This window comes from Glandiceps talaboti, chromosome 13 (assembly GCF_964340395.1).
Source record: "Glandiceps talaboti chromosome 13, keGlaTala1.1, whole genome shotgun sequence".
Classification (NCBI taxonomy): domain Eukaryota; kingdom Metazoa; phylum Hemichordata; class Enteropneusta; family Spengelidae; genus Glandiceps; species Glandiceps talaboti.
The window spans coordinates 22,105,095-22,125,985 of record NC_135561.1 but is presented as its reverse complement, the minus strand read 5'-3'; the positions used below and the strand labels follow the sequence as shown (position 1 = coordinate 22,125,985).

Below are 20,891 nucleotides of genomic sequence, written 5' to 3'. Positions count from 1 at the left end.
CTGTTGATGTAACTAAGTCTAGAAAGGACACTGTTGGTGTAACTAAGTCTAGAAAGGACACTGTTGGTGTAACTAAGTCTAGAAAGGACACTGTTGGTGTAACTACAATCTGATTAAACTACAATCCGATGTAGATGTCGGCTAATCGCGCATTGCTATCTTACCATCGTTATTTAGCTTGAATTGACCTTCGTAGTACATGTTTACGTTTTTAGCCTAATGGGCATGTGAGCATTGTATTGATGAGACTGACTTATTAACAATATAATGTGGAAGGAAACTTGTGAACAAATCATATCAATATACATAGTGTTATACAATGTGTATTTCAATAACTGAAATAAGTTTATTTCACATAGAAATGAAAAAATTACAATCCATGAATATAATTGTGAGAAGACAGGATATAGTTTTAACCCTAAATACCATGACATTATCGTTTACATTGTTCACTTTTATTAGACCTAATAATGGAATTGTTCCCTTTGGCCAAGTACTAAGATGGACACATTGGTTGGCATGGCATTTGTTGCCATAGTTCCATATCATTTGTACTTGACAGTTTGGTATTGGTTGCCATGCCAAAATTTTGTGTCATTTGCAACTTGCTGGTTTGTTATTGGTTGCAATGGCATTGATTGCATTACTTCCATGTCGTTTGCTTTTTGATGGGTTAGCATTAGTATAAGTTAATTTTTTTTTGCTGCATGTTTTCTCCTTTTGCTTGCAGTATCCTCTCGTCTGTATTCATGCCTGGAAATGTTGAAGTAAGAAATATTTCTTAAATATATAAAATGTATATTTCAAATATTAGTTAAATATATCCAGGTATATTTCAAATATTAGTTAAATATATACATGTATATTTCAAATATTAGTTAAATATATACATGTTTATTTCAAATATTAGTTAAATATATACATGTTTATTTCAAATATTAGTTAAATATATAGAGGTATATTTCAAACATTAGTTAAATATATACAGGTATATTTCAAATATTAGTTAAATATATACATGTTTATTTCAATATTAGTTAAATATATACAGGTATATTTCAAATATTAGTTAAATATATACTTGTCTATTTCAAATATTAGTTAAATATATACATGTATATTTCAAATATTAGTTAAATATATACAGGTATATTTCAAATATTAGTTAAATATATACATGTTTATTTCAAATATTAGTTAAATATATACAGGTATATTTCAAATATTAGTTAAATATATACATGTTTATTTCAAATATTAGTTAAATATATACATGTATATTTCAAATATTAGTTACATATATGCATGAAGGTTTTACTTTTGTGTACAATCTTGTCTGAATTTCTTTATTTGTTGAGAAAAGTCATCCATCATACTTGTAATAATTTTGAAATACCAACTCAACTCAAAAAATTGGCTAATCTTATCAGTTTGAGCATGTTGAGTGATACATTTAATTTCAAGTTTGAGTTGATTTTCTTGGTGTATGAGTACAAATTTGTACCAGCACGCTGTTTGTGTACAAGTTTATATAGCTGTGTGGAGAGTATAATGCAAACTACAGCCTTACAAGTACAGCTAACTCACAGAATAAAAAAGTAATCCATCTAGCACTTTTCGACTTTAAGTCATTAACAGACAGACAGACAGACAGTATAGCACTACTTAACCAGTTCAGTTGTGCTGAAAATTATCACCACATACCTGGACTGCCACCTCCTCCCTGAATTCCATACTCTACCAAATGAAGGCAGCCACTGGTCATTGGTTTGAAGGGAGTGATCAAAATTAGCACCAACTCTGTCCGGTGGTAACTTTCGTTTCCGTTGTCTTTCCACTGCAACAAAGCAATGTAAGAAAGTTTAACTGTATCTTTGACATACAATTGGGGTTTTTATTTGACAAATTCCTTGCCATCTATAACTGTACACTGAATGGCTTTCACACTTTTAGCACTAAACTGACATCCAAACCATAGTACCGGTATACATGGACACGGTATTGGTCCATATTTTAACCTATGACCTACTATACTCCAAATAAAGTGTATATTGAATGGGTTAAATTACATATATTACTGTCTTGATATTGGGTTATATGCCTTAGCACAAGGATACAACAGTCAGCATGATGCATATTGGAGAGCTGATGTATCCTTGCACTGAAGGCATATAACCCAATATCGAGGCTATAATATTAATTTTATGCAAGAAATTTCAGGTCAGGAAATTTTAAAAAAGAATAAAAGTTGACTTTGTGCCCTGAATGTCATACATAATTTGATACTCAGTGCTAAAAACAATGATGAATTACTATATAGTATATTAAGTTGTGCTGCTATACGGTCAACCTAATTTGCATAACTTGAACAAATAGTTTTGTGTCAATCATGGCATCATACACAATGGCCATGTAGGAAAACCTATGGAGAACTAAATACACAATGACCCTGTAGATCTTATGTAGTACAACCTATAGAGTACTAAATACACAATGACCCTGTAGATCTTATGTAGGACAACCTATAGAGTACTAAATACACAATGACCCTGTAGATATTATGTAGGACAACCTATAGGGTACTAAATACACAATGACCCTGTAGATCTTATGTAGGACAACCTATAGAGTACTAAATACACAATGACCCTGTAGATCTTATGTAGGACAACCTATAGAGTACTAAATACACAATGACCCTGTAGATCTTATGTAGGACAACCTATAGAGTACTAAATACACAATGACCCTGTAGATCTTATGTAGGACAACCTATAGAGTACTAAATACACAATGACCCTGTAGATCTTATGTAGGACAACCTATAGAGTACTAAATACACAATGACCCTGTAGATCTTATGTAGGACAACCTATAGAGTACTAAATACACAATGACCCTGTAGATCTTATGTAGGACAACCTATAGAGTACTAAATACACAATGACCCTGTAGATCTTATGTAGGACAACCTATAGAGTACTAAATACACAATGACCCTGTAGATCTTATGTAGTACAACCTATAGAGTACTAAATACACAATGACCCTGTAGATCTTATGTAGGACAACCTATAGAGTACTAAATACACAATGACCCTGTAGATCTTATGTAGGACAACCTATAGGGTACTAAATACACAATGACCCTGTAGATCTTATGTAGGACAACCTATAGAGTACTAAATACACAATGACCCTGTAGATCTTATGTAGGACAACCTATAGAGTACTAAATACACAATGACCCTGTAGATCTTATGTAGGACAACCTATAGAGTACTAAATACACAATGACCCTGTAGATCTTATGTAGGACAACCTATAGAGTACTAAATACACAATGACCCTGTAGATCTTATGTAGGACAACCTATAGAGTACTAAATACACAATGACCCTGTAGATCTTATGTAGGACAACCTATAGAGTACTAAATACACAATGACCCTGTAGATCTTATGTAGGACAACCTATAGAGTACTAAATACACAATGACCCTGTAGATCTTATGTAGGACAACCTATAGAGTACTAAATACACAATGACCCTGTAGATCTTATGTAGTACAACCTATAGAGTACTAAATACACAATGACCCTGTAGATCTTATGTAGGACAACCTCTAGAGTACTAAATACACAATGACCCTGTAGATCTTATGTAGGACAACCTATAGAGTACTAAATACACAATGACTCTGTAGATCTTATGTAGGACAACCTATAGAGTACTAAATACACAATGACCCTGTAGATCTTATGTAGGACAACTTATAGAGTACTAAATACACAATGACCCTGTAGATCTTATGTAGGACAACCTATAGAGTACTAAATACACAATGACTCTGTAGATCTTATGTAGGACAACCTATAGAGTACTAAATACACAATGACTCTGTAGATCTTATGTAGGACAACTTATAGAGTACTAAATACACAATGACCCTGTAGATCTTATGTAGGACAACCTATAGAGTACTGAATGAATTCATTACATGCCACATCCGACATGTAAATAGTATCAGTGATTTCCAATACCAAAGATGATCATGATGTAGTATGCTAAATCAGATGTTTGCTGTGGGAGTCATTATTTTGCAAACCTAGTTGGTTTCAATGTGTGCTTATTCCAAAAGCATGCCTTACACATACACCAGCATGAACCATACCTACGACTCAAACAGTATCATAGAATTCATGCAAGGGAGTCTGATTCCAGCAACGACAATGACTGTGTGTGGTACTTTATTTGTCAAATATTGTTGTTTCGCATGTAACTATCAATCGACTGTTTCGCTCAGTACTATAATATACGGACCACTATGCTATCATCACTTTCTCCACTGAAAACAATGTTATTATAGTTCTACATGCAGTGGTCAAATATATGAGGCATATGATAATATCAGTACTCTGAGACACTGGACAATAAATATTTTAGAGAGAAAGACAATCTCACAATGCTTCTTGTAGTCCTCTTCAGTTGGACCAATCACTTGTTGATTTCTGCTGTTATCTTCATCATCACCTTCATCGTCATCTTGTAACCATGGCGGCAGTGCTCCAGTGTGTATGTTACCAGTACCATCATCCTATGGAAATTGAAATATTGATTACATAACACACAGCATAATCCTAATATTTATAAGATACATATACATAGAACTTTCCCTCACTAACCACAAGGCATCTTATGTTTAGACTAGCTCTGACTGTATATCCTGTGTCTTTTACATGCGTCTTTTGTCTTCTGGGTGTGAGATAGGCAGTAACACCCAGAAGACAAAAGACGCTTGTAAAAGACACAATTACGATGAAGTAAAGGTAAATAAAAGAGCCGTAGCCTATCTACACATCAGATTTTAATTAGATTGAGTTCTACCTGTATATGTTAGTTAGATGTACTAACTAGTTCTACCTGTATATGTTGGTTAGATGTACTAACTAGTTCTACCTGTATATATGTTAGTTAGATGTACTAACTAGTTCTACCTGTATATGTTGGTTAGATGTACTAACTAGTTCTACCTGTATATATGTAAGTTAGATGTACTAACTAGTTCTACCTGTATATGTTGGTTAGATGTACTAACTAGTTCTACCTGTATATATGTTAGTTAGATGTACTAACTAGTTCTACCTGTATATGTTGGTTAGATGTACTAACTAGTTCTACCTGTACATGTTGGTTAGATTTACTAACTAGTTCTACCTGTATATGTTAGTTAGATGTACTAACTAGTTCTACCTGTATATGTTGGTTAGATGTACTAACTAGTTCTACCTGTATATGTTGGTTAGATGTACTAACTAGTTCTACCTGTATATGTTGGTTAGATGTACTAACTAGTTCTACCTGTATATGTTGGTTAGATGTACTAACTAGTTCTACCTGTATATGTTAGTTAGATGTACTAACTAGTTCTACCTGTATATGTTGGTTCGATGTACTAACTAGTTCTACCTGTATATGTTGGTTCAATGTACTAACTAGTTCTACCTGTATATGTTGGTTAGATGTACTAACTAGTTCTACCTGTTTATGTTAGTTAGATGTACTAATTAGTTCTACCTGTATATGTTAGTTAGATGTACTAACTAGTTCTACCTGTATATGTTAGTTAGATGTACTAACTAGTTCTACCTGTATATGTTAGTTAGATGTACTAACTAGTTCTACCTGTATATGTTAGTTAGATGTACTAACTAGTTCTACCTGTATATGTTGGTTAGATGTACTAACTAGTTCTACCTGTATATATGTTAGTTAGATGTACTAACTAGTTCTACCTGTATATGTTGGTTAGATGTACTAACTAGTTCTACCTGTATATATGTAAGTTAGATGTACTAACTAGTTCTACCTGTATATGTTGGTTAGATGTACTAACTAGTTCTACCTGTATATATGTAAGTTAGATGTACTAACTAGTTCTACCTGTATATGTTGGTTAGATGTACTAACTAGTTCTACCTGTATATGTTGGTTAGATGTACTAACTAGTTCTACCTGTATATGTTAGTTAGATGTACTAACTAGTTCTACCTGTATATGTTGGTTAGATGTACTAACTAGTTCTACCTGTATATGTTGGTTAGATGTACTAACTAGTTCTACCTGTATATGTTGGTTAGATGTACTAACTAGTTCTACCTGTATATGTTGGTTAGATGTACTAACTAGTTCTACCTGTATATGTTAGTTAGATGTACTAACTAGTTCTACCTGTATATGTTGGTTCGATGTACTAACTAGTTCTACCTGTATATGTTAGTTAGATGTACTAACTAGTTCTACCTGTATATGTTGGTTCAATGTACTAACTAGTTCTACCTGTATATGTTAGTTAGATGTACTAATTAGTTCTACCTGTATATGTTAGTTAGATGTACTAACTAGTTCTACCTGTATATGTTAGTTAGATGTACTAACTAGTTCTACCTGTATATGTTAGTTAGATGTACTAATTAGTTCTACCTGTATATGTTAGTTAGATGTACTAACTAGTTCTACCTGTATATGTTAGTTAGATGTACTAACTAGTTCTACCTGTATATGTTAGTTAGATGTACTAACTAGTTCTACCTGTATATGTTAGTTAGATGTACTAATTAGTTCTACCTGTATATGTTAGTTAGATGTACTAACTAGTTCTACCTGTATATGTTAGTTAGATGTACTAACTAGTTCTACCTGTGTATGTTAGTTAGATGTACTAATTAGTTCTACCTGTATATGTTAGTTAGATGTACTAACTAGTTCTACCTGTATGTTAGTTAGATGTACTAACTAGTTCTACCTGTATATGTTAGTTAGATGTACTAACTAGTTCTACCTGTATATGTTAGTTAGATGTACTAACTAGTTCTACCTGTATATGTTAGTTAGATGTACTAACTAGTTCTACCTGTATATGTTGGTTAGATGTACTAACTAGTTCTACCTGTATATGTTAGTTAGATGTACTAACTAGTTCTACCTGTATATGTTGGTTAGATGTACTAACTAGTTATACCTGTATATGTTAGTTAGATGTACTAACTAGTTCTACCTGTATATGTTAGTTAGATGTACTAACTAGTTCTACCTGTATATGTTAGTTAGATGTACTAACTAGTTCTACCTGTATATGTTAGTTAGATGTACTAACTAGTTCTACCTGTATATGTTAGTTAGATGTACTAACTAGTTCTACCTGTATATGTTAGTTAGATGTACTAACTAGTTCTACCTGTATGTTAGTTAGATGTACTAACTAGTTCTACCTGTATATGTTAGTTAGATGTACTAACTAGTTCTACCTGTATGTTAGTTAGATGTACTAACTAGTTCTACCTGTATATGTTAGTTAGATGTACTAATTAGTTCTACCTGTATATGTTAGTTAGATGTACTAACTAGTTCTACCTGTATATGTTAGTTAGATGTACTAACTAGTTCTACCTGTATATGTTAGTTAGATGTACTAACTAGTTCTACCTGTATGTTAGTTAGATGTACTAACTAGTTCTACCTGTATATGTTAGTTAGATGTACTAATTAGTTCTACCTGTATATGTTAGTTAGATGTACTAATTAGTTCTACCTGTATATGTTAGTTAGATGTACTAACTAGTTCTACCTGTATATGTTAGTTAGATGTACTAATTAGTTCTACCTGTATATGTATGGCTGTAAGTCCACTTGTATTCTTCACATTGGTAGTTCTCTTATTTCCTAAAGTAGACTTTTCAGTCAGTCTGTGTTCAGAGTGGTTTGTCACACCAATTGCAGCATCTGTTCTATTGGATGGTACTCCTATCACATTGTCTGTTGTTGTACTGGTGGTGATGGTGGTGGTGGTGGAACTTTGTAGAGTTGATGTCTTGTTGCTTGACTCTTTAGTCTTTCTATCTTTATTGTTATTAGTTGTACAAGGAGTTGGCCATGAACTGTCTTCATCATCATTTGATGTTGTCTCCATTACTGTATAACTCCTTGGGTTGTACTTTTGAAATCCCATGGTTTCATGGTTATTCCTTACAGCATAACTTTGATGGCATGGAGCAGCATACATGGAATGCCCATCATTGAACCTATATTCACATTTATAAAGTCAGTAATTTTGCATTAAATCAAGAAAGAATGGTGATAGATTTATTCTGTCATGTCAGATACCAAAAATTTGAAAATGTTGACTGATATTGGATACACAATTTCTTTTAGAGTTAAATTCTAATTTAAACACCATTGTCTTTGCATGTCTCAGTATACTACATATATGGCCACAGTCTTGTCAAACTCTATAGCTCTCCATATATGGCCAGTCTTGTCAAACTTACATCGCTCTCCATATATGGCCAGACTTGTCAAACTTACATCGCTCGCCATATATGGTCATGCATCTCTCTTACTATTACATTACGTTAAAACAGCAAAATTCTGTAAAAACTACTTTGTTCCATCACATGTAAAAAAAATTAGGGTAATGTACTTTGCATATCATTTGCATACTGTACACAAATTTGTTTTTCGGTATTATACTACAATGTAATACTAGTAGTATGCATGTAAAATTGCAAGTAATCACTGGTATATATGTACTGTACTAGTACTAATGAATATTATAATATTATTACATATGTACCAGAGATTACTTCACCGATTTATGTTCATACTAGTGGTATTTGCACTGCAGTGCAATACTAAAAACTTTAATGCATACCTGCATGCAAATGATATGCAAATGAGGCCACAATCTTTTTACTGAACACAAAAATGCATGATAGCACAGTATAATTGTTATGGAGATTTACAGTTTCAGATAAACATATACATGCTGGGTGAGTTTCAGTGTGGGTACTTGGTGATGTCTGCACTTATTCTTAGTGTTTTCTGCTGCACTTTCACACAATGCTAATGAAAGTCCAGCCACACAGAACACCACAAGCACTCATATTACTTACCTTGTACTAGTAGTTTGCGTATCAATCATGGAGCCATTACTATTATAGGATTGTGTCTGTATACAGGATGTTGATGGTAATATCTGATATATTCAGGAATAAACAATACTTCATTCAATGAATATGACTAGTTCAGTAATAAACAAAAACTTACCCTCCTTGCACTCAATGTGATAATCTAGTGCTATCCATGGCATTGAATATCAAGATCTCTCCTTACATCTAGCTCAATGAGGTCCTAAGATCAAATTTCAAATTCATACAAACCCACCCACATAGTCATTAACATCAAGTTTTTGTTAATCAATCAAGAGAATTCTACCCAATGATAAGTTGGTGTTTATTGGAACAGTTATGTAATGTCCATATATGGTACATTTGTCACCTCAGGATGCTAGGTATACATTGTTTACACTATTCTAACAGTTAGGGGTTTACTTATTTGTATGCACAACTATTGGTTCATGATTTCTCATTGAGTTAGATGGGGTGAAGAGATGATTTGATACCATGGGTAGCATCTAGACTACATTGAGTTAGATGGAGTGAAGAGATGATTTGATACCATGGGTAGCATCTAGACTACATTGAGTTAGATGGGGTGAAGAGATGATTTGATACCATGGGTAGCATCTAGACTACATTGAGTTAGATGGGGTGAAGAGATGATTTGATACCATGGGTAGCATCTAGACTACATTGAGTTAGATGGGGTGAAGAGATGATTTGATACCATGGGTAGCATCTAGACTACATTGAGTTAGATGGAGTGAAGAGATGATTTGATACCATGGGTAGCATCTAGACTACATTGAGTTAGATGGGGTGAAGAGATGATTTGATACCATGGGTAGCATCTAGACTACATTGAGTTAGATGGAGTGAAGAGATGATTTGATACCATGGGTAGCATCTAGACTACATTGAGTTTGATGGGGTGAAGAGATGATTTGATACCATGGGTAGCATCTAGACTACATTGAGTTTGATGGGGTGAAGAGATGATTTGATACCATGGATAGCATCTAGACTACACTGAGTTAGATGGGGTGAAGAGATGATTTGATACCATGGGTAGCATCTAGACTACATTGAGTTAGATGGAGTGAAGAGATGATTTGATACCATGGGTAGCATCTAGACTACATTGAGTTAGATGGAGTGAAGAGATGATTTGATACCATGGGTAGCATCTAGACTACATTGAGTTAGATGGAGTGAAGAGATGATTTGATACCATGGGTAGCATCTAGACTACATTGAGTTAGATGGGGTGAAGAGATGATTTGATACCATGGGTAGCATCTAGACTACATTGAGTTAGATGGGGTGAAGAGATGATTTGATACCATGGGTAGCATCTAGACTACATTGAGTTAGATGGGGTGAAGAGATGATTTGATACCATGGGTAGCATCTAGACTACATTGAGTTAGATGGAGTGAAGAGATGATTTGATACCATGGGTAGCATCTAGACTACATTGAGTTAGATGGGGTGAAGAGATGATTTGATACCATGGGTAGCATCTAGACTACATTGAGTTAGATGGGGTGAAGAGATGATTTGATACCATGGGTAGCATCTAGACTACATTGAGTTAGATGGAGTGAAGAGATGATTTGATACCATGGGTAGCATCTAGACTACATTGAGTTAGATGGAGTGAAGAGATGATTTGATACCATGGGTAGCATCTAGACTACATTGAGTTAGATGGAGTGAAGAGATGATTTGATACCATGGGTAGCATCTAGACTACATTGAGTTAGATGGGGTGAAGAGATGATTTGATACCATATCAAGCCTATAGAACCACTCATGTCTATAATGTACCAAGTTTATAGAACCACTGATGTCTATAATGTATCAAGACTATAGAACCACTGATGTCTATAATGTATCAAGCCTATAGAACCACTCATGTCTACAATGTATCAAGACTATAGAACCACTCATGTCCATAATGTACCAAGTTTATAGAACCACTGATGTCTATAATGTATCAAGACTATAGAACCACTGATGTCTATAATGTATCAAGCCTATAGAACCACTCATGTCTATAATGTATCAAGACTATAGAACCACTGATGTCTATAATGTATCAAGATTATAGAACCACTGATGTCTATAATGTATCAAGATTATAGAACCACTCATGTTTATAATGTATCAAGACTATAGAACCACTGATGTCTATAATGTATCAAGCCTATAGAACCACTGATGTCTATAATGTATCAATACTATAGAACCACCAATGTCTATAATCAAGACTATGGGTTTTGTTGAATTGTCATATAAAAAACATTGTCTACTTGAATACAGAATAAATTGTTTCTTCATTTGTTGCACTTAGCTGGTACAATCAATGAAAAGGTGAAATAGTGAAATGGTGAAATAAAATAGAAGACAGTGAGAAATGAAGAAGAATAAATCCACTACATGACAAATGCATTGACAGCTAACAAATCATCAAAGATGATCTCAATGACCCATCCCTAAAAACATCACACCACCACCACTGTAATTTCTGTCCGATCAACTAAGCTTTCTTGCATGAGAGGCAAAGTATTAAGATCAACTTCACTGATTTTTAGGTATCAATGCATTTGTCATTTAGTGGATTTCTTATTCTCCTTCATTTCTCAGTGTCTTTTATTTTATTTCATCATTCCACTATTTCACCATTTCCCTATATCATCATTCCATTATTTCACCATTTCCCTATATCATCATTTTCCTATTTCACCATTTCCCTATTTCATCATTCCGCTATTTCATCATTTCCCTATATCATCATTCCACTATTTCACCATTTCCCTATTTCATCATTCCACTATTTCATCATTTCCCTATATCATCATTCCACTATTTCACCATTTCCCTATTTCGTCATTCTCCTATTTCACCATTTCCCTATATCATTCCACTATTTCACCATTTCCCCATATCATCATTCCGCTATTTCATCATTTCCCTATATCATCATTCCCCTATTTCAACATTTCCCTATTTCGTCATTCTCATATTTCACCATTTCCCTATTTCATCATTCCACTATTTCATCATTTCCCTATATCATCATTCCACTATTTCACCATTTCCCTATTTCATCATTCCGCTATTTCATCATTTCCCTATATCATCATTCCACTATTTCACCATTTCCCTATTTCATCATTCCACTATTTCATCATTTCCCTATATCATCATTCCACTATTTCACCATTTCCCTATTTTGTCATTCTGCTATTTCACCATTTCCCTATTTCGTCATTCCACTATTTCACCATTTCCCTATATCATCATTCCACTATTTCACCATTTCTCTATTTCACCATTTCTCTATTTCGTCATTCCCCTATTTCAACATTTCCCTATTTTGCCATTCTCCTATTTCACCATTTCCCTATATCATCATTCCACTATTTCATCATTTCCCTATATCATCATTCCACTATTTCACCATTTCCCTATTTCATCATTCCACTATTTCATCATTTCCCTATATCATCATTCTCCTATTTCACCATTTCCCTATTTCATCATTCCACTATTTCACCATTTCCCTATATCATCATTCCACTATTTCACCATTTCCCTATTTCATCATTCTCCTATTTCCCTATTTCATCATTCCACTATTTCACCATTTCCCTATATCATCATTCCATTATTTCACCATTTCCCTATATCATCATTCTCCTATTTCACCATTTCCCTATTTCATCATTCCACTATTTCACCATTTCCCTATATCATCATTCTACTATTTCACCATTTCCCTATTTCGTCATTCTCCTATTTCACCATTTCCCTATATCATCATTCCACTATTTCACTATTTCCCTATATCATCATTCCACTATTTCACCATTTCCCTATATCATCATTCCACTATTTCACCATTTCCCTATTTCATCATTCCACTATTTCACCATTTCCCTATATCATCATTCCACTATTTCACCATTTCCCTATTTCCTCATTCTGCTATTTCACCATTTCTCTATTTCATCATTCCACTATTTCAACATTTCCCTATTTCGCCATTCTCCTATTTCACCATTTCCCTATTTCATCATTCCACTATTTCACCATTTCCCTATATCATCATTCCACTATTTCACCATTTCCCTATTTCGTCATTCTGCTATTTCACCATTTCCCTATTTCGTCATTCGCCTATTTCAACATTTCCCTATATCATCATTCTACTATTTCACCATTTCCCTATTTCGTCATTCTCCTATTTCACCATTTCCCTATATCATCATTCCACTATTTCACCATTTCCCTATATCATCATTCCACTATTTCACCATTTCCCTATTTCATCATTCCACTATTTCACCATTTCCCTATATCATCATTCCACTATTTCACCATTTCCCTATATCATCATTCCACTATTTCACCATTTCCCTATTTCCTCATTCCCCTATTTCACCATTTCCCTATATCATCATTCCACTATTTCACCATTTCCCTATTTCCTCATTCTGCTATTTCACCATTTCCCTATTTCCTCATTCCCCTATTTCACCATTTCCCTATATCATCATTCCACTATTTCAACATTTCCCTATTTCGCCATTCTCCTATTTCACCATTTCCCTATTTCATCATTCCACTATTTCACCATTTCCCTATATCATCATTCCACTATTTCACCATTTCCCTATTTCGTCATTCTCCTATTTCGTCATTCCACTATTTCACCATTTCCCTATATCATTCCACTATTTCACCATTTCCCTATATCATCATTCCCCTATTTCAACATTTCCCTATTTTGCCATTCTCCTATTTCACCATTTCCCTATATCATCATTCCACTATTTCACCATTTCCCTATATCATCATTCCACTATTTCACCATTTCCCTATTTCATCATTCCACTATTTCACCATTTCCCTATATCATCATTCCACTATTTCACCATTTCCCTATATCATCATTCCACTATTTCACCATTTCCCTATATCATCATTCCACTATTTCACCATTTCTCTATTTCATCATTCCACTATTTCAACATTTCCCTATTTCGCCATTCTCCTATTTCACCATTTCCCTATTTCATCATTCCACTATTTCACCATTTCCCTATATCATCATTCCACTATTTCACCATTTCCCTATTTCGTCATTCTGCTATTTCACCATTTCCCTATTTCGTCATTCGCCTATTTCAACATTTCCCTATATCATCATTCTACTATTTCACCATTTCCCTATTTCGTCATTCTCCTATTTCACCATTTCCCTATATCATCATTCCACTATTTCACCATTTCCCTATATCATCATTCCACTATTTCACCATTTCCCTATTTCATCATTCCACTATTTCACCATTTCCCTATATCATCATTCCACTATTTCACCATTTCCCTATATCATCATTCCACTATTTCACCATTTCCCTATTTCCTCATTCCCCTATTTCACCATTTCCCTATATCATCATTCCACTATTTCACCATTTCCCTATTTCCTCATTCTGCTATTTCACCATTTCCCTATTTCCTCATTCCCCTATTTCACCATTTCCCTATATCATCATTCCACTATTTCAACATTTCCCTATTTCGCCATTCTCCTATTTCACCATTTCCCTATTTCATCATTCCACTATTTCACCATTTCCCTATATCATCATTCCACTATTTCACCATTTCCCTATTTCGTCATTCTCCTATTTCGTCATTCCACTATTTCACCATTTCCCTATATCATTCCACTATTTCACCATTTCCCTATATCATCATTCCACTATTTCACCATTTCCCTATATCATTCCACTATTTCACCATTTCCCTATATCATCATTCCCCTATTTCAACATTTCCCTATTTTGCCATTCTCCTATTTCACCATTTCCCCATATCATCATTCCACTATTTCACCATTTCCCTATATCATCATTCTACTACATGTATTTCATCATTCCACTATTTCCCTATTTTGGCCAATTACAACTATCCATTTTACATTTCTGGAAACTGTTCTACAAGTTTTCTCGTTTAATTTAGTTTTTCCTCCTACTGTGTGAGTAGATCTTCATCCATTGACAGGATTGACATGACAAGTGGAGAGTGTCAAAATTCAGCACTTGACTTATGGTATTCTCTCACTAATGGAAATGAGTAAGACTTTCAATCCCAAATATCAGCTTTTCTATAATTTACTACAGATTAAAGTGGATACAAAGACAGTACCATATGTTGACTCTTATAGTACGGCCTGGGTAGTAAGGTTTGTGATGTAATAGGAACCTCTGTTAACAATTCTAGTCTTCTAGCTTCTATTTCTGTCTGTTTCTTGACTTTCTGTAAAACAGAATACATTCAAGACAATCAGAATACATTCAAGACAATCAGAATACATTCAAGACAATCAGAATACATTCAAGACAATCATCAATAGTTTCTGTATATTTTGTGATCAGTCTAACTTTAAAATAGCTGGTCCTGTAAGTCACTTGCCGAACCACCACTGTAGTCAATCTGATCAAAATCTGATGCAATGTACATCTTGCGATTTCTTTCTGTTTACTGTTGTTTATTCTTTTGAGAACACTCATTCCATACATGTAGGTTACCCAAGCCACACAGAGCACTGAGTGAAGTCACTAGATGAATGTGAACACCTAATATGCAAAACCATACAGGTACAGTACTTCAGAGCACTCTGTTTGAAATAAGCGCAAGCACAGAGAACAGACAATGATGTTATCATTATTGTTATTGTTTGGCCGTTCTCTTTCTTTCAATTTCAAACGGTGAGTGTTATATTGTAAGATGGATTCTGACTGGCTACTTGTAATTATGAGATTGGATTTGTGTCAGATGTATGTAACAAAGTGCTCACAAAAGAACAAACGACAGTAAACGTAACAGCCAAAAACACACACATATACACTACATTGGATTTTAAGACTGCACTGTAGTACAACCCCTCCCCTTTCCTAGAATACAGCAAGATTGCACCTTGTTGGTTTACTGCAAGCATGTGATGACTGCTGAGTATGACTGGATTTAGCACACACTTGCAGCCTTCAATCTTTGTCATAAGTATGTAACTCAAAGCTTTTTACCCACTACCTAGTCTTGCTGCTAGACCCCTTGGACTGTTACTGACAGTGAAAGTGACAGAAGGTTGCTAGTGAGGGCAATATCCCGTAGTCTTGCCGCTAGACACCTTGGGCTATTCTTTTCACTGTGAAGGCAATCGGAAGCTGCTAGAATGAGGGCAATACCCTGAATAAGTCTAGCACAAGTTGAAAAATTCCTAATTGAGCTCATTTACATGTTGTGGGCGGGGCAATGTATGCATACATGATAATCTATTCAATAACCCATGACCTCTAGGATATGTATATTAACACACATGGTTAGAATGTTTATGTTGTTAGGATTTAGATACTTCATAGTGTTTGTATTGTAATCTGCTTTTCAATTCTATGCATATCTTTTGTAATACTGTGTATATGGTGTGAACTTGGGTACAATATCTTCATTTATATATCCCTAAACTTAAAGTCCTCAAAAACTATATGCTCAGTAGTTTTAAAGTTCAAATTTGTTCACTGAAAATCAATTTTTAGACCACATTTGCATATCATGCACTGATCATTGTGTCAAATTTCAGCATAATCTGCACACAAGTATTGGGGTCTGTATCTTTTACCAAAATTCATACTTTAATCCCCCCCCCCCCCCATCCCACATCTATGGTGTGATCATTTTGATGTCAACTAGACATACTTATCACCTCCCTGCCAATGCCAGCATCAACACTCACATACATTCACACACACACACACACACACACACACATCCCCACACACATCCCCACACATTCTTCTCCCCACACACAAAGTCACTCATACATACATACATACATACATACATACATACATACATACATACATACATACATACATACACACACACTGACACAAACACCCCCCCCCCCCTTGCGTAAACCACAACACTACCAAACCTTAATATTAGCTGAGTTGTCATGACAATATCAATTACCTCTTCAAAGTCTTGTTCTTGTTTTCTTACATATATTTCTTGAGCTATTTTCTTGGATTCTTTCCATTTCTGACAATGTTCCTCAGTCAAAATGAACTTGTTCATTTGATTCTTGTCCAGTTTGTTATTCCACAAGAATTCTACAGCTTTCTTTAAATGACTCGAGCTATAACAAAGACAAAGGTTTTGGTTATTTATCTACTGACTTGGAAGATGTACAAATACAGTTAGAGAGGTTATTTATCTACTGACTTGTATCATGTACAAATACAGTTAGAGAGGTTATTTATCTACTGACTTGTAAGATGTACAAATACAGCTAGAGAGGTTATTTATCTACTGACTTGTAAGATGTACAAATACAGTTAGAGAGGTTATTTATCTACTGACTTGTAAGATGTACAAATACAGCTAGAGAGGTTATTTATCTACTGACTTGTAAGATGTACAAATACAGTTAGAGAGGTTATTTATCTACTGACTTGTAAGATGTACAAATACAGCTAGAGAGGTTATTTATCTACTGACTTGTAAGATGTACAAATACAGCTAGAGAGGTTATTTATCTACTGACTTGTAAGATGTACAAATACAGCTAGAGAGGTTATTTATCTACTGACTTGTATCATGTACAAATACAGCTAGAGAGGTTATTTATCTACTGACTTGTAAGATGTACAAATACAGTTAGAGAGGTTATTTATCTACTGACTTGTAAGATGTACAAATACAGCTAGAGAGGTTATTTATCTACTTACCTGGCTAAGTGATATATCAAGCCTTGTTCTTTGAAAATGATGTTTTTATTTTCTCCAGCATGTCTCGGGACTTCTTCAGAACATATATAACACCAACATTTCACTGAATGTAAGGATTGTTCAGATGATATGCTAGGTTCTCTTAGTGCTGCTTTGGCTGTTTTCACCTATTTATGTGAAATGAAATGATACATAGATGTACATGTAGACAATTATTAATTACAAATGTTAAATCTTAGACATAAGTACTGGAATGAATTTGAGGATCAAATTAAGGAACTTGGTCATGTAAAGATAATTATATATATATAGGCATGAATGCACACAACATTGTAACACATCTAATCCATTTCCTATGTTGTGATTTGTCAATAGGTGGTCGTGTGGTATGTGTTTTTTGCACTGTTCAACATAAATGATATTTACTTTTCAATGACTTTAGTGATAATGCCTGCATGGATATCATCACTAAACACTGATGTACAGTATATACACATACATACATATTGACACAGCAGACAAATATGGTGTCACCTTCTGCTGGTAGACACTAGCATATATAGAAACTTCATGTCTTTTACAATTTTCTGAAGACAAACTTGCCAACCTTGTGGCAGAGAGGATGTGGAATAAACAAACTTTTGCAGATTCCTATGTTGTGTTATCTTCACTGTTGTCATATAGAAACCCTACTATGTACATGTACCTATATCATATACTTTTTAGGCACGACACAGACACAGACACAGATAATGCGGTAAACGATGTGGTGTGTTGCAAAACACATGTTGACTGATCTTGCTCTTGCAGCATCATACATCAGTTTCCCTCAGGCTTGTGGATCACCCCAACACAGACTGTTTCCCAAGGGCACAGCCCCAAGGGAAATATCCTGTGTTGGAGTGACCCACAGTCCCTAGAGGACACAAATATATGATGTTGCCCTCACAATCCGTCAACATGTGTACAAATGTGTATAAACATATTTACATGTATTTCTGAGTTGATTCTACCTCCATGGTTGGAGTATCTGTACTGTGTTTTAATACCCTTTTAAGCACAACTAAACTCAGGTTCATCACAGGAATTGAGATGTAGGTGTGTGTCTGAATCTGTTTGTGAGCACTTGTTGCAGAGATATAGCACACATTGTCACATATATAGCATAGCTGGTAGAGCCCCGTTGCTCCACTTACATGTAGCTGGTACAATGGTACAGCTATGTGCGCAACGACTGTACCGTGTATGTGTAAGTACATGTATGTGAAAGTTACCATGGGTGTGCTAGGTTCAGTAACACAATGAAAGGAAATGAAAAATATGCTTCGTCTAACCTTGTCCTTTAGCTTTTGGAGTATTAATTTTATCCGGTCTGCATGACGTTTCGTGTAGATATGTTTTCTGCCCTGATCATGATTTCGCCGACACACTTCACAGAATTGGAAAGTTTGGACATCGGCGGCTGACATTGTGACCTGATCGCTGTCAATATCAACCGATCCTAGTAATATCTCTGGTAATATTACTCCGTGGATTCAATACACACAGGGCTACAAGTGTTACGATGGATCGTATCAACCTATTTCTTGGTGAGGGGGCGATCGTCGTCGAGAGGGCTTGGGACTGTGAATGTTGTGTATTTATTTGCTTGACCTCTGAACCCCATTCTTCCCAACGGCAGAGGGCGTCTTGCACTAGCATATCGTACCCAGTACCATTAACGATCAAAAAGATCTAAAGCTATATCAACTGTAATACATCCATCAGAAGATACAAGTCTACGTAAACTGAAAAGAGCTTTAAAGCTCTTTTCAGTTTACGTAGACTTGTATCTTCTGATGGATGTATTTCAGTTGATATAGCTTTAGATCTTTTTGATCGTTTAATAGTTCCTATCATGACTTATGGTTGCGAAGTCTGGGGTTGCGAAATAAATCAAAAGAAGAATTTTCTTGATGAGATTAGTTACTCTTTTTATAGATTTTTATTGGGTGTTTCTAAGAGAGCTCCAATAAATGGTATTATAGGGGAATTGGGGCGTTTTCCTGTTAATTTTGTTGTTATTAAGCATATGTTGAAGTATTGGCATAGATTAGTTATTAGGGATGATGATTGTTTATTAAAGTCAGCATACTTATCTTCCATGCGTTATTCAAATTGGGGAAACTATGTAACAGATATGCTTGATAAATATAGTGAGAGCAATATTTGGTCTTGTATTTGTAATTTTAATTCTACCCTTAATACAATTCAGGACAATCTATGCAAAGACTTTTGTAAATCTTGGTTTAATGATTTATTTAATGATGTTAGAAGAAATGGTAGTGATAAAAACAAACTTAGAACTTATAGAACTTTTAAATCTGTATTCAAACTAGAAAACTACCTAATCAAGATTAAGAATCCCACTTGTCGTAGATTAATTACGAAATTTAGAGTCTCTGATTTTTATTTACAAATAGAGTTGGGTAGAAGGTGTATGCCGAAAATTCCTGCCAATGAAAGATTTTGCAAGTATTGCCCCTCAATGGTTGAAGATGAATTTTATTTTATTATTCATTGCCCACAACACGAAAATGAGAGAGAGGTTTTATTTTCTTTGATATCTTTGAAATGTGCTTATTTTAATACTTTAAACAGTCAAGATAAATTTTTGTATATTCTAAGTTCAGATGATAAACTTCCTTTTGCCAAATTTCTTTTAGATACATCTCGAAAGATCCCCCAGCAGACAAGTAATGTGTATCGTATTGTATTGTATTGTATTGTATTGTATTGTATTGTATTGTATTGTATTGTATTGTATTGTATTGTATTGTATTGTATTGTATTGTATTGTATTGTATTGTATTGTATTGTATTGTATTGTATTGTATTGTATTGTATTGTATTGTATTGTATTGTATTGTGTTTACTATACCATGCTTTCCACAGCATAATAGAACATGCACCACTTCCACGATCCACCCACATCACACAGTTTATATTTCGCGGTGTGTATGGACGCGATCTTTCATACACATATATATTTGCCAAGTATTTTAATATTATTGATATTTTATTGTATTCTGAAACATATCTCCGGAAACAAGTGCCTGTGGATTTACTTGTTCAATTTATCATTGAAG

At 34.4% G+C, this 20,891-nt stretch overlaps 1 protein-coding gene across 1 annotated transcript; it reads right to left on the bottom strand.

The window, feature by feature from the left end:
- Positions 1–395: 395 nt before the first annotated feature.
- Positions 396–19,404, bottom strand: LOC144444813 (centrosomal AT-AC splicing factor-like). The gene is made up of 9 exons (XM_078134353.1): positions 19,098–19,404; positions 17,764–17,930; positions 17,006–17,171; positions 15,182–15,292; positions 8,951–9,033; positions 7,663–8,080; positions 4,464–4,596; positions 1,705–1,837; positions 396–753 (listed from the first exon to the last, which is right to left on the bottom strand). Exons 1-9 carry the CDS (start codon positions 19,230–19,232, stop codon positions 690–692), a joined length of 1,410 nt encoding a protein of 469 aa, XP_077990479.1. The 5' UTR covers positions 19,233–19,404; the 3' UTR covers positions 396–689.
- Between the last annotated feature and the right edge of the window lie 1,487 nt (positions 19,405–20,891).

What these genes read in the sequence shown, in the direction of transcription:
- LOC144444813 (XM_078134353.1), bottom strand. Translation starts at nt 19,232, where the DNA reads ATGTCAGCCGCCGATGTCCAAACTTTCCAATTCTGTGAAGTGTGTCGG. An exon ending in TCCAAAAGCTAAAGGACAAG is followed by an intron (nt 17,931 to 19,097) that starts GTTAGACGAAGC and finishes TCACATAAATAG; the next exon opens with GTGAAAACAGCCAAAGCAGC. An exon ending in AAGAACAAGACTTTGAAGAG is followed by an intron (nt 15,293 to 17,005) that starts GTAATTGATATT and finishes TCTGTTTTACAG; the next exon opens with AAAGTCAAGAAACAGACAGA.